General features: G+C 55.7%; 4 protein-coding genes across 4 annotated transcripts; 3 read left to right on the top strand and 1 right to left on the bottom strand.

Moving 5' to 3' along the window:
- The first annotated feature begins 18 nt into the window (after nt 1-18).
- Nucleotides 19-1,315, top strand: N657DRAFT_4187 (uncharacterized protein). Its single transcript, XM_062787270.1, has 4 exons — nt 19-219; nt 657-761; nt 823-909; nt 1,037-1,315. The coding sequence occupies exons 1-4, from the start codon at nt 195-197 to the stop codon at nt 1,165-1,167; spliced, it is 348 nt and encodes a 115-aa protein (XP_062651885.1). The 5' UTR covers nt 19-194; the 3' UTR covers nt 1,168-1,315.
- N657DRAFT_4204 (uncharacterized protein) lies at nt 1,225-2,467 on the bottom strand. The gene has a single exon (XM_062787286.1). It carries the CDS (start codon nt 2,367-2,369, stop codon nt 1,464-1,466), a length of 906 nt encoding a protein of 301 aa, XP_062651886.1. The 5' UTR covers nt 2,370-2,467; the 3' UTR covers nt 1,225-1,463.
- Nucleotides 2,468-3,529: 1,062 nt separating this feature from the next.
- Nucleotides 3,530-9,505, top strand: N657DRAFT_675945 (uncharacterized protein; the record flags this gene model as incomplete). The annotated part of the gene is made up of 4 exons (XM_062795860.1): nt 3,530-3,867; nt 3,939-9,037; nt 9,100-9,249; nt 9,309-9,505. The coding sequence occupies 4 exons, from the start codon at nt 3,530-3,532 to the stop codon at nt 9,503-9,505; spliced, it is 5,784 nt and encodes a 1,927-aa protein (XP_062651887.1).
- A 1,124-nt stretch (nt 9,506-10,629) lies between these two features.
- On the top strand, nt 10,630-14,209 carry N657DRAFT_638524 (uncharacterized protein). Its single transcript, XM_062791610.1, has one exon. It carries the CDS (start codon nt 10,909-10,911, stop codon nt 14,197-14,199), a length of 3,291 nt encoding a protein of 1,096 aa, XP_062651888.1. The 5' UTR covers nt 10,630-10,908; the 3' UTR covers nt 14,200-14,209.
- The last annotated feature ends 317 nt before the right edge of the window (nt 14,210-14,526 follow it).

Raw genomic sequence — 14,526 nt, forward strand, 5'->3', positions numbered from 1 at the left:
GGACGGGGGGATGGTAAGGGCAAACGACGTCACTTGTGCCGATGCAAGCCGTCGCATGTTCGGAGTTCTTGGCGCCCAGGGGTCGCCTGGCATTCTCCACATCCTCCCTCCTGGGAATTGCATCCGAACGACGCTGAGAACAAGAGAGTGCGTGGGTGATTCGAGGAGCATGATACCTGACGTTCTGCAGTTCTATGACACAAGCCTTCGTTGTCCTTAGTACGTAAGGTAGGCTTAAAGGCTGAGGGTATTCACACTGAAGGAGCCTGTCGGGCAACAACCTATTGATTCCAACAGGTGCACATGGTTCTCGACGCCCCACACATTCTCCCAAGAAAACACCACACACACTGCATCAGGACCACAAAGCAGCATCAATTTGATTTCAAATGGCTGGTCAGGGTCTGGGCCGGCAACTACCCGCCATATACAAGATCGACTTCCCAGCTAACCTTTATCGACTTTGTTTGAACCCAGATGTGGCTTTGAAGCCCAGACAACCAGGGGCACCCGGTCATGCCACAGACACTGAAGTCTATGTTGACCCGAGACACTTCAATTTCAAAGACTACCTGGGAAAACATCATTCGATTCCCTCTCTTTTCTGCCGAGTAACTGCCATACGAGACCATGGGATGCTGAGAATCATGCTGTAGGGTGTAGACACGCCGCTCTAAGACCCTATTCCTTCGTCCACTCTGTTCTACAAAAGCACAGGAGGTATCAGGGCCATAAGTTGCTCATCTGTGAAATCAAGGAGTGTATGCCGTATCGGCTCGAAGCCTCAGTGTCAAGTCTCGGCTACTAACCTGGACGTCGCAGTCACTGTACTGCCCACCGACCTGGTGCTTGTTCATGACCGGATCGACCTAATTTCGCTCCAGCCCACGAACCGGATGCCGCTCACGAGTAAGGCTATCCCTTTTCCTACAACCCGCAGGATGCGCTTGCGCTTCTTCCTCCGCTGGGTAGCCTTGTGTGGTCGAAACACGGTGATGGCTGACACGCGGTTCTCTCTCGCTTCTTCTAATCACAGCGTTCAACGAGAGACTCACGGAGTTCTTCGCGAGACATAGCAAATTATGTACCAGGGACGAGGTGGTTGTCCAGGCATTTTCTACAGTCGACGAAAACGACATCAAGCCGGAGCATATTGGGGGAAGTTGACTGAGAAACTCGAGAAGCTGAAGCCAGTACACTCCAATAAGTAGTTGCTGGCAAAGCCGGGGTTTGTCCAGACATCGAGAGGGGAATATCACTAGGGGCCAGAGTCCGGCTGCGAGAACTGAAGAACAGTTGCAGGGGGAGAGAGACGACGGGACTCGGTCCGGTAATAGTCGATGAATGGATAGTGGATTTGATGAACGACACTTGCTTGATCGGGGAGAAATAGGGATTGTGTTCTACATGTATTTGTACGATACCCCTTGAGTGGGCACTTTCCTACCTTACTTTATCTCTCATCATTGACCCGCCTTGAGGCTGGATCTTCGTCTTATATGAAAAGGAGCCCCTGGTAGCGGACTCAAGCGTCCATACCCGGGGAAGAATACATCAATGAGCTCTATATGGTGATGGATATTGGGGCATTTGAGGTATCTACATTCGCACAACGTACCCAGGTGTCTGTAAGGCATAATGGCCCTCCCATCCTGATACGGAAAAGAGCCGTATGCTGGGAAAAAAGGGCAAATGCCATGTATTCGGGGAAAAGTCAGGTTGTCGTCCTCTGGTAGTTGCAAGCAGCAACTGCAGTGGTGGGAGATATCCCACCATCCAGAGTGGGGCAGCCTTATCTTATCTACATACAAACAACCACCCCACCAATGGTGGGGTGTAACACCTAGCCCTAACCCTGCGCGATACCTTCCGGTATCACATCCGTCTCCCTCATACACTCTTCTACATACTCCCATCTTTATTCCTCCCATTGACTCTTTGGATCCTTCAAAGCTCACTGAGAGCGAGGCTGGACAGCTGGAAGTGGTTGATTTGGTATACAAACGACAATCCAGCCCTGGTTTGTCCGACAAGGTGACACATGCATTAGACATACATGGGACAACGGAAGGCAGACAAAGTAACAAAACAGAGAAGGAAGATAAAGAGAAGAATACAAAATATATAAAAGATGAAGTAAGAGTAAACTGGGGAAGAAGACAAGATAAACATGACAAGAACGAGGAAAGGAGAGGAAAGGAAGAATATAAGAAGGTTGAAGTGAAAGAAGATGATGTGTAATACCCACTAAGTTCGGTGCTAACAAAGCAAACCAGGGTTGATTCGTAATGATTACCCGTACTGTACCGTAGCCACGCTTCAAGCGGGCGTACCGTACCTGTAGTCAGGAGTTTTGAGTCTTGACACATCACTTTATGAGTGTATGATGGTGAAGATTAGATGTAGAGGCACACCAAATAATTCAACTCACTGAATCGCCTGCTAGTACTATGATCTTTGATCAAATCGTGGACGGATGTGCACCAACTACTACCTCTGTATTCTGTAGGGCACCTTGCAGTCTTGGACATTTGACCTGTTCCCGTACGGCCCGTGCCAGTGCCAGCAACACTGCTGGCCAACCTCAGCCAACCAATCCTGTCCGAAGCCGGCGCAGGGATGTGGACGGAACCGCCAACCAGATACATCGACGTCAACCAGGCTTGAGTGTCCACTGTCCAACGCACCATCCACCCTCAACCACCGGAGCCATCCATCGCCAACCACCTCTGCCTAATGAACCCAAACCTCACTTACATGCACTGGATCCTGGTACCCACCTCAACCGAAGATCTGTTTGTCCATGAGTAACTCAATTTTACTACGAAGCTGTCTTCCATCCGAATCACCGCCCGCCTGCCTCCCGATGGCGTAATCCATGGCAGAACGACGCATTGCAAACCAGCGGTCCAGATCGGCTCTTGATAACGATCCAACGCTCCTGCCTCCACTGTCATCTGTATCGCCCGCAACAACTACCGTCCCTACCTCGACGAGCACGCCTGCCCAAACATCTCCTGCTTTCTTTCAGTCGTTCACATCTCCTTCAACAAGGTATAACTCCCCTCCATTTGTTTCGTGGCCCTTTTCCTTGCTCTGTTACATTGGACGTTCTGTCTGAACTCGGCGATCAATCATTTCGTCTTGTCCCTGTTCGGCGGATGGAAACCCAAACGCACATCAACTACACCTGACTCCCAGTGCGACAACCACATACCGGCCTGCAATCTTGGAGCGTTTTACATCCTGCCGAAACGAAGAAGATAAATGAAAGCGAGAGAGAGGCCGCAGTTGCTGCAGCCGCTCTTTTGTTGGTTCTTCGGCCGTCGTCAAATTATCTTCTGCGAGTCGACTTGAACTGCCCCACAGGTTTGACAACGACGAACTAGATGTTCCCTTCTGCAGCCGATACTGGAACGCCTGCAGCCTCCCTTGCGACTGCCAACAAAATCCTTGACGACTCGGATCTTTGCAACTCTCTGCCTGCTGTCGACTCCATGACAGGCGGGTTTTGAACACATATTTACTCATGTCGTCCAGGGTCACCCGCTCGTCCGCCCGTCAAGCAGCGAGACAAGCAGCGTCCTCCATCTCCCACTCGACCGCCGCGGCCACCCCCGAATCTGCACCTGCTCCTCCGCCGACCCTGCCGACTCCCACAGCTGCCCCAAGCACTCGGAAGCGAAAAAACAATACTAGTCCGGCTCAGGCTTCCACCGAACCGCCGTCGTCGGCTCGCAGGCCCAAGCGACAGCGGGTGGCACAGCCATCACCGCAGCCCCAACCAGCTCCCCTCCCAGCGCCGAGTACATTTTCTGTTTCACGACGTAAGAAGGGCAAGGCTCCCACGACTATGTCGAGTCCAGGGTGCGTTGTCCCTATCCGAGCCGGTGCAGCAGAGTGCGAGGGAAAATAGAAAAATGCTAATTCTGCCACAGAGCCCCAGCAGGTCCTGCCAACCCACCGGAGAACGCACCATCGGCATCGTCAAATAGGCGGTCCAGCCGACACAAAAAGACAGTTGCTAGTGCTCGAGGTATGCCGCCGCCGCCTGTGCACCTCCGTGCCCACAATCTCACCCTGCCAGCCCCAGATGAATCAGGCGTCCAGGGCCCCAGCTCGAGCCGGCGATCGAAACGGGTTGCCAGCGAGGCACAGGATCAGGATGTCGTCATGGGTGGCACCGAAGAACACGAGAAAGGGTCTGCAGCTCCGCCACCGCCGCCACCACCTCTCGAGGATAAGTTCCCAGAAGATAGTGACGAGAATGACGAGGACGACGAGGCCTTGCGACGTTACGACGATGACGACGTTGATCCCTTCGGCGGATTTGGCGGCCCGGGAGGTTCAATCCCTGGCCTCAGCAACACCCTCCGAACTCTGACGGGCATGGTGTCTGGCACTTCTGCGAGGCTCCGGGATATCCTGAATAATCTCCGACAGAAGGATGACCCAACCATGCAGCTCATCGCGTTGCAGGAGCTTTCTGAGCTGCTGCTGATTCACAACGAAGACACTCTTTCAGGACACTTCTCGCCCGATGCGTTCGTGAAGGAGCTGGTAGCCTTGATGCAGCCGAACGAGCTCACGGGTGAGGAAAACCCAGAGGTCATGCTCTTGGCGTGCCGCTGCCTCGCCAATTTAATGGAAGCCCTTCCCGCCAGCACGTCAAATGTTGTCTACGGCCATGCTGTACCCATTCTCTGCCAGAAGCTGCTCGAGATTCAGTTCATCGACTTGGCCGAGCAAGCGCTCAGTACGTTAGAGAAGATCTCGATCGAGTACCCGTCGAGTATTGTCCGCGCGGGAGGGTTGACTGCATGCCTCTCCTACTTAGAGTTCTTCGCAACCAGCACGCAGCGGGTAGCTGTTACCACCGCCGCAAACTGCTGCCAGAACCTCGACCAAGAGTCTTTCCCTACCGTCCGAGAGGTTATGCCGATTCTGCTCAATGTCCTCGGGAGCAATGATCAGAAGGTCGTGGAGAAGGGCTCTCTCTGCGTTACACGCATCGTCGAGAGCTTCAGATTCCACCCGCAGAAACTCGAGGAGCTTATCAGTGTCGATCTGCTCAAGGCCATTCTCCGTCTGCTCCTCCCAGGCAGCACGAATCTGATCGGTGCCCATATCCACACCCAGTTTCTTCGGGTTCTTGCCTTCGCGGCCCGCGCTAGCCCGCGCCTATCTGCCGAGCTGTTCAAGATGAATGTGGTCGAGACGCTATATCAGATTCTGACCGGCGTCTCCCCGCCCACCGGCACTGACGATATCGCCTCGAAACTCGACAGCGTTCTCATCATGCAAGCACTAATCCATCGGCCCCGGGATCAAATTATTGAGACTCTCAATGTCATCTGCGAGCTCCTGCCGAACCTCCCGAGATCGGCGGACCCTGCTTCACCCGACCTCCCCGATATCAGCTCGCCCACCGAGCCTGTCACTCCGTCATCACTCGGTTCCCGCCGGAAGACTACGAACGAGAAGCGGATCGAGCTGTTGGAGAGCTGTGAGGAGGAGGTTCGGCGGTTCGCCATGATTCTGTTCCCCACTCTCACCGATGCGTACTCGAGCACTGTCAACCTGAGCGTTCGGCAGAAGGTGCTAACGGCTCAACTCAAGATGCTGTCCAACCTGGATGAGAGCATTCTTGTCGATGCGCTGAAGCCTGTCTCCTACGCATCCTTCTTGGCCGCCCTTATCTCTCAACAGGATCATCCTTCGCTGGTCCTGTTTGCTATACATGCGGCCGACTTGCTGATGCGACGCCTGGCTTCTGTATACGAGTACCAGCTCTACCGCGAGGGTGTCATTGGTGAAATCGCCAAGCTTAGGAGTGAAGAACTGGAAACAGAACAGAAGCCCGATGAGGAGCCCTCGCCAGAACCAACGGGCGAGCCCGAGACAGAGGCTGAGCCCGAGTCCAGGAGACACTCCGCGGAGCCCGCTGAGAACCAGTCCGACCACGATGACTCCGATGCTGAGGATGAAGAGAATGAGGACGTTGACGAAGAGGAGGACGAAGATCACTCTCACCACTCTTCGGACGACGACGACGATGACGAGGACGACGAGGGGCACGAGAATGACCATGAGGACGACAGGCACCGTGATGATATGTCGGCTTCGCCCGTCAGTACCGAAGGCTCGACCATGTCCATGGCCGGACCTCCTAGTGGCCTCGTCTCGGGCTTCCCGTCCATGAAGTCAAGGATTATTGAGACAGCCAAGAAATTTCTTGAGGTCCACGAAAACGAACAGGAAGGCAAGGCCATGAAGAAGAAGGCGACCGAGATCCTGGCCAATCTCTCGGCCTTGGCTTCTGATATCGAGAGCTTCTACCTTCGCCCTGCATTTCCGTCTCACATTGCTCTGGAGGGCGGCATAGAGCTCTTCCAGAGGCTGGCATCCTACTTCGACGCGGACGTGCTTGAGAGCGTGACCAGCGCTGAACTGCTCGCTTCCGGCGTTGTCCGTGTGCTCGAAGAAGTTCTAGGCAACCCCGATAAACAACTAGCTGCAGCAGCACAGTCGGCGTTCCTCCAAGTGTTTATGGGACATACCGTCAACTCAAAGCCCAAGATCGCTACTGCCGCTTCACCAACTACGCCTCTGAGCGTCCTGGTCCGCAAGCTTCAGGATTTGCTCAGCAGGTCCGAACACTTTGAAGTCGTCACCGTCCACCATCACTCATTCGACAGCAATCGGAGCAGTGCGGCGTCCATGCTTGCAAAGCAGCTCCGACTCAAGCTGGTGGCTGATGACGACTCGGACATTCCTCGGCACTACCGCAATATCATGGTCTCGATCCACGCCATCACAACTTTCCAGTCTCTCAATGATTACTTGAGACCGCGGATTAGCCTTTCGGATCGTTCCCGTGGGTCTAAGAGAGACGCGGTGTCGAGGGCGCTGGCTGCCATGGCCAGCTCGGGTCTTCCGATGAGTGCAGCAGCAGCCAGGCTAATGGAGCGGTCGTTGCCGCCGTCTGGCGTCCCAGCCCCACCCCCTCCATTTCCAGCTGCTGCATCCTCGCAGCCATCGGGTTCACGGTCCTCGCGGAAATCCAAATCCAAGACAGACCAGGGGCGTGATGCTCCGGCAACACCGGAACCCTCGTCTTCGAGGGAAAAGGCCGCATTGCGCCGGTCATCCCGTCGCCAAGCGGTGTCGGAGGGCTTGGGCCCACCACCGCCGCCGCCTGATGACGACGACGACCTTGAAAACGCCCTCGAGTGCGCGGACGAGAAGCCACTGTCGGACGACGAGGAAATGGGCGATGATAGTGCCCTCGACATGATCCGCGGGGTTGACGAGGGCATGGGAGAAGCACCAACGCCTGACCCATCGGCCGTCAACATGGAAATTGCTGGGGGCAAGGTGACGGCACGCAAGGAAGACGGAACCAAGGTGCCTACGCCAGCCCAGAGTCAGAGCCGATCCACGACTTCGCTCCCTAGTCGTACGAGTGCGTTGACGGCGGCTTTGCAAGGAACTCCGACCCCTACCCCGTCCTCACGTCCAATGTCGTATGCTGCCGCGGTTCAGTCTGTCCCGCAAGACTGGCATATCGAGTTCAGCATTGACGGCAAAGTCATACCCAACGAAACGACAATTTACCGGGCTGTGAACAGCTCTGCAAAGACGTCCGAGGATCATTATGGACGGAACGTATGGTCTGCCGTCCATCCGATCAAGTTTCGGCGTGTACCCGGCCCTCCCCCTCCAGAGACTTCCGCCTTTGGCAGCATCATGGATAACGGAACGGAGTCGGAAGACGGCGGCATCGCTGGATCCTTGGCGAAGTTCCCGGTTACGGCATCTATTCTGCGCCTGCTCAAGAAGCTACATGATCTCAACGCCAACATTGACGACGTTCTTGTCGACAACAAGGAGATCCTTAGGGTCAACAAGGAGCCTCGATCGCAGTTCGTCAACACTAAACTCACAGCAAAGCTGAATCGGCAGTTGGAGGAGCCGCTTATCGTGGCGAGCAACTGCCTTCCGAGCTGGAGCGAGGATCTGGCGAGGCTCTATCCTTTCCTGTTCCCGTTCGAGACACGCCATCTTTTCCTCCAGTCCACCTCGTTCGGGTATGCCAGGTCCATGACGCGCTGGCAAAATGCCCAGGCTCAGGAGGAGGCGCGTCGAGACCGACGGGACGAGCGACTGTTCCTTGGCCGACTGCAGCGTCAGAAGGTCAGGATCTCTCGATCCAAAGTTCTGGAATCTGCCCTAAAGGTCATGGAGCTCTATGGCGCCTCGCAAAGTGTTTTGGAAGTCGAGTACTTTGACGAAGTGGGCACCGGCCTGGGTCCTACGCTCGAGTTCTACTCGACTGTCTCGAAGGAGTTCTGCAAGAAGAAGCTCAAGCTCTGGCGTGACAACGATCCCAACGGGGACGATGAGTTTGTCTCTGGGCCGAACGGACTGTTCCCGCGACCCCTCAGCGAAGGATATGCGGCCTCGGAGGAAGGGGAGAAGATTCTTCAGCTCTTCAAGGTCATAGGAAAGTTTGTGGCGCGGTCAATGGTCGACTCCCGCATCATCGATCTCAACTTTAATCCCATCTTCTTCCGCATCGGCGACGAGTCGACCGGGATCCGCCCATCCCTTGGAGCAGTCAAGTCGGTTGACCCGGTCATTGCTAGATCGCTCATGACGGTCAAGAAGTTCGCGTTGGCGAAGAAAGCCATCGACGAGGACCCCAAGCGGAGTGCCGCGCAGAAAGTGATTGACACGGAGAACATCACAGTCGACAATATCAAAATTGACGACCTGTACCTCGACTTTACGCTGCCCGGCTACCCCGAGATTGAGCTCATTCCGAATGGATCCCAGACCCAGGTGACCATTGATAATGTCGACCTCTATCTGGAGAAGGTGATCGACATGACTTTGGGGAGCGGGGTCCGCCGGCAGGTGCATGCTTTCCGGGCGGGTTTCTCGCAGGTGTTCCCGTACTCAACGCTGAGCACCTTTACACCGGACGAGCTCTGCACGCTCTTTGGACAAGTGGACGAGGACTGGTCTTTGGAGAGTAAGCAGTTTTCCTAGGTCTGTGTTGAAATCGGACGAAGCATTTGTTGACTCTGTCGTTAGCTCTCATGGATTCTATCAAGGCGGACCATGGATACAACCTGGACAGCAAGACGGTCAAGAACTTGCTGCAGGCCATGAGCGAATTCACGCCGGCGCAGCGCCGCGACTTCTTGCAGTTCACTACGGGCAGCCCGAAGCTGCCTATTGGTGGTAGGGTTCCACTCTATCATGTTCCTGGACCATATGTTGTATGCTGACGTCGACAATAGGCTTCAAGAAGCTGACGCCCATGTTTACGGTCGTCTGTAAGCCGAGCGAGGCGCCTTACACATCGGACGATTATCTTCCCAGCGTCATGACGTGTGTCAACTATCTCAAACTGCCCGACTACTCGGACATTGACATCCTGCGGAAGCGGCTGTTTACGGCCATCAAGGAGGGCCAAGGCGCGTTTCACCTGTCTTGATGCGGCGTGGGACGATGGCATTTTTGAGGCGTTGAGGTGGAGTTGGGGACTGGTTTATATGCTGCGTTTCGGCAGAAACCGGAAATTCCGGGAGTCAGTGGAGGCAGCGTTTTTTTGGCTGTCTCTATGCATGGAGAAGCACTATCGGCCTGCTCGCCACCAAATCTACATCACCGGAATGGAACAGAATGGGCAGCATCATCGGATATGACGCGCGCGTGTGGTAGAGTCTTTAGGCAGGGACACCCCGGGGGGGGGGAGGGGGGGTGATACGACTTAGGAGGACACGGAGGTTCGAAATACGGTTACGGCTATGGATTGGTTACGGAGTGAGTGATCTGGGGTTGTGTTTTGCCTTCCAAACTTGGAGGGAGAGAAGGGGAAGGGGATAGGACTTGCGGGATCGTCTGGGTGTGTGTGTTTGTGTGTGTATGTGGGTAGTGTCGATGTCACCCCCTCTTGCTTTTGGCATCATTTTGCTTTACAAGTACGTTACCTTGCACCATTTCATCTAGACTGGCAAATGGCAAATGGAAATGGGAGGTTATAGACTCGGCAGTAGCGGTAGGCGGGTGAGGCAGCGAAGGTACCTAATCTGATCGTGGTGTGGTGTACAGGTGAGGTGAGGCAGCGGGTTTTGAGTTCATTAGGACCTACCTCCTTGGGCGGAATGAGAAATAGCGAAGGATACTTTTCGAGTGACTGCGTTGCTTTTCTTCTCTTGAACGGTGTCTGCATTTGTTCCTTGGCTAAGTTGTCGCAGTGGTGTGCACAACGTTTGTGGTTTACTTCGTACTTTGATCGATATGGAATTTCTCGAATAAAAGGGGAGGACGATTCGATCAACGTTGATTGACCTGTTTACTGACACAACCCACATCGTACATACTTGTTTTCCTTTGACTTCGAGGACATGGTGGAGCTCTTCATGTCGAATCTTCTTGAGGTGGATCGGTTAAGTTACAGTAGGATGCACTGAAGCTGAACTCAGACTCGGCTGAGGTGTTGTTGACCAATGATGTCATGATTCAATCGCTAATGATCGTGCCTTGTACTACGCGCTAAATCTGCCCCACTAAACGCGCCGCCTGACGCGCTCTGGCTCGAACTATCCGAGTAACGGTGAAGATATGTAATTGATTGTGGAGTGTTGATTATCATCACGGCGCGAAACGGCTTCACCTTTACGTTGACAGCGAGCATCCCGATCAAGGAACGATAGAAGGAAACAAAGTACCAACTGGCCGCGTCTGAACTCAACCGATACCATCTTTGTCTAAGCACACTGTCGCATCAGTTGTCACGTAACCGCCTGAAGTAACTGCCCGCAACAACTGCCCATCTCCACCAAACCCAGTTTCATTGTAACTGCGACGAGCGGACAAACAAAGGACGGAGCAAAAATGCCCAGAAGGAAACCCAAGACCCCTGTCCAACCCGCCGACACAGCGGCCGTGGCGTCAACCGCAAATATCACCAGCGCAACGAAACCAACGACGAGAGCGACGGCAAATGCCTCCCGAAAAACATACCAGCCATCGGCACCTGCCCCAAAGCAGGTGACTTTCCCCGCGCGCAGGAAGGTCATCCGGACCTATGGCGGTCGGAGATCGCTTCCTGCGAGGTTGGAGACGACGTCGACGCCGGGGTCTGAGGAGAGGATGAGAAAGAGTCTGAGGCAGCAGACTCTGACTCAGGTGGGGTATGTACGGTCATCGTCTGGGTTATCCGCTGGTCGAGATGGAGAGGAGGAAGGAGAAGGCGAGGAGGATATGCTCTTGGGAGAGGATGAGATGGAGGGCTTGGGGGGCGGCGAGACCGATGTGAGTTGGGGGAGAGAGGTGGAGGTTGAGGCTAAGGTGCAAAAAAATATGAGCGGAAAGCGGCTGGTGGTGGAGGAGGGGGTTGAGATTGTCAAGGTTAGTGAGAAGAGGAGGGGAGAAAGAAGGTCCAAGAGGAGAAAGACAATGGGGGATGTGCCTACCCCGACTGCGCCTGGGTTGGAGAGGAAGGGGTCAAGTTTCCATACGCAGACTTTGACGCAGTTCCTGGGGGCTTCAGCGTCACGCTCGGGGGTCGACAAAGCGGGAAATGCTGGGCTGAGGGTGGCGGATGAGGATGAGGTTGAGGACCTGCCGTTACCAGGGAACCCTTCGACGCCTAACAAACGCCCTTCATCGGTCAAGGCCGGCCAGGCAACAGACAAGGCCGCGGCTGTCCCCTTCACACCTAGCAACAAGCACATCAAAGCCGAGATCGACGAGGTCCCCTCCTCGCAACCCACGCCGTTCACGCCCATGCTGGGGTACAGCCCGATAATGCCAATCAGGTCGCCGTTGACGCAGAAATCGACAAACGTTCATGCCCTGGCCCCGGCTGTCGAGACGACATCGAAACGGCCCCGGACCCTGGTCATCCAGGACAGCTACAGCATGGCCAGCAGTGAGGGCCTCTCTTCCTCGGTAGCAGATGAGTCCCCGAGAAAGGAAGAGGGTACACCTCCCCAGCCATCGGCGAGGGAGCCTCTGTCCGAGATACCCCTCGCTAGTCTCGAGCTTGGCGTAGGTTCCACTCCCACTGTAGAGACCTCATCAGCCAGGCGGAAGGAAATGTTCTTCGAGATTCCCGATTCAGATGATGAGATGGAGAGCGTCGGGTCCACCCCTTTCAAGGCTCGGTCTACTCAGCAAACGCCCCTGAAGAGGGATAGTGGCAGCTGGGGTTTTCCGATAGCATGGTATCCAGCCCCAGGTGCAAGGTCTACAAGGATCAGAGTATCGGAGACTCCTGCGAGCTTGGGCAGGTCGGACAAGGAGAATGAGTCTCCAGGCATCCAGGTGTGGAATGAAGAAGAGACGATTAATGAGGGGGAGGAGCCCGGTTCGCGCACTCCGAGAGTGACAGGATCGCAAACAACAAAGGGCAGGGGCAGCGCGAGCCAAGCCAGCCCTAATACGGCCTCTCAATTTTGGACCGCGTCAGTGGAGGATGCTGGCGGCTCGGAGCAACCAGGAAGGCCTGCTTGCAGTGTCTTGGCCGAACTTGCCGCCCCGGAGCCAGCGGTCGGTGAAGCCCCGGGTACGCCAACTCCCGGTCCACGTCCATCGCAGTTTCGCGGCAGCATGCGTGAGTTAAGTGAGAAGCCCCGCAAGGGCACGCCGCAGATGGATGACTCGGAGGAGACAGCCAGCGAGGCGGAGGAAGAGCACATACCAACTTCCATCCTTCGCAAGCCGGCGCTTCAAAGGACACCACGCAATGACTCGTTGGGCCTAAAGAAGCGCCAGTCGACGCCTATAGTCATCACATCTGATTCATCCGCCAGTGAGGCGCCCGGTACGCCAACACCAGCCGTTCGGAAAGTCCAGATCGAGCTGCCCCCAGCTCCAGGCGCCGAAGAAGTCTGCAAGGAGACCCCCAGAAGAGAACCTCACAAGCCGTCGCCAGTGTACCAACGGCAGACTCAAGCTCGATCCCAAGCCCGGTCTCAATTTTACAGCTACGGCCTCGAGAGCCAGCGTGTCCCGATGGAGGTCATCCGCTCGCTCGGGTCGCAAACAGATCGTTCAGACATCGTCATCTTGATCGACTCGGACATCGTGGACGACATTGTCAAGGGCCTTCGAGACCACGAGTTTCGCGACTACAGATTCCCGATGCAAGTCTGCCGCTGCTGGATCTTCGCCGGCCATCCTGCAAACGAGGTCAAATACATGGCCACTCTGGGTCCCGCCCAAGAGCCGGGCCAAATCGACAGCAGCAGCGGCCTGGGTAATGCCGAGTTTAACGCCGGCGCTTCAGGCCACAAGTTCGCGCATAAACTGCTGCAGGTGTACCAGCTGAACAATCCGGTCCCGCTGGAGGACATGGCAGACAACGGGCTGGGAGAGGGGCCGCCGGCGAAGTACAGGTACATCCCGCCGGCGATTGTAGGGCAGCTGCTAGCGAACCTGCGATGTTCGTTGTTTGAGGAAGAGGGTGAGGTGGAGGGAGATGGGGATGCTGGTGAAGGCGACGTGACCATATCCCAGGAGCTGGAAGAGCAGTTTCGCAGCGACATCATCCACTCCACGCAGCTGCGGTCAACCGAATCGGGGCGCCACCACGAAGAGGAAGATATCATCCCAGCAAGCCAGAGCCCGCTCAAGGCCCGGTCAAACCCCGCCAAGCCGGACGACGCATTCGCGCGCCCGCCGATCCCAGCTCAGCGGTCAAGCCAGCGCCTCCGTAACCAGCATCAAAGCCGAAATCAGCCCTCGCGCCAACCTCCGGCCAAAAGACAACGCCAATCAAACCCCTCGGTCACCACCGCAACAGGTAGCAAAGCCCCAAACTCGATCCGCCCTTCCCAAGCAACAACAGCATCAGACATCTCGGTGCCCTCCTCGCCGGCAAAGCCGTCGTCGGAGTTGTCGTCGGACCCGGCCTTCTCGGTTCCGAGACCGCCCTTGCCCGGGTCCAGCGAGCCGTCGCTGCCGGAGGATGATCCACTGCCGCCGCTGTCGGGGGGGATGGGCGAGAGTAGTTTGCTGCCGCTGCCGCCGGCTGGGTTCTTGCTGTCATCGTCGCAGACTGGAGGCGTGTTGCTACCGCCTGATAGCTTGTTGGTGGATGAGGGACGGGTGGCGCCGCCTCCTGTTGTTTGGGGTTCGGATGATGATGAGGACGGCGAGGAGGGGGAGGAGGAGGACTAGGGTGTTTGAGGGTTAAAGGGGACATAGGGGGTTGGGCTGGGTTCGGGCTTGGGTTGGGGGCTGGGGAATAAGGTGGATTTGGAGGAGATGGGTGCTATTTGTAGTGGGTTGGTTTTGTTCTGATTGGGTTGACTATGCTTGTTATTCCTGTGCTGGGTACACCTTGGGTTGCTTTCGTGGTGGCCAGGCTGGGATAGCCGTTCGCTGGTCTTACTGTGTACAGCTACGTAATGAAATTGCCCTGTCGAGGTATGAAACTGCCGGCATAGGGTCGTTTGGCCGATCACGGAATGCAGCCGACTTGAAAGGAAACAGTTCCTGCGCACT

Source organism: Parathielavia appendiculata (genome assembly GCF_033297405.1).
Source record: "Parathielavia appendiculata strain CBS 731.68 unplaced genomic scaffold N657scaffold_1, whole genome shotgun sequence".
In the NCBI taxonomy this organism is placed as follows: Eukaryota; Fungi; Ascomycota; class Sordariomycetes; order Sordariales; family Chaetomiaceae; genus Parathielavia; species Parathielavia appendiculata.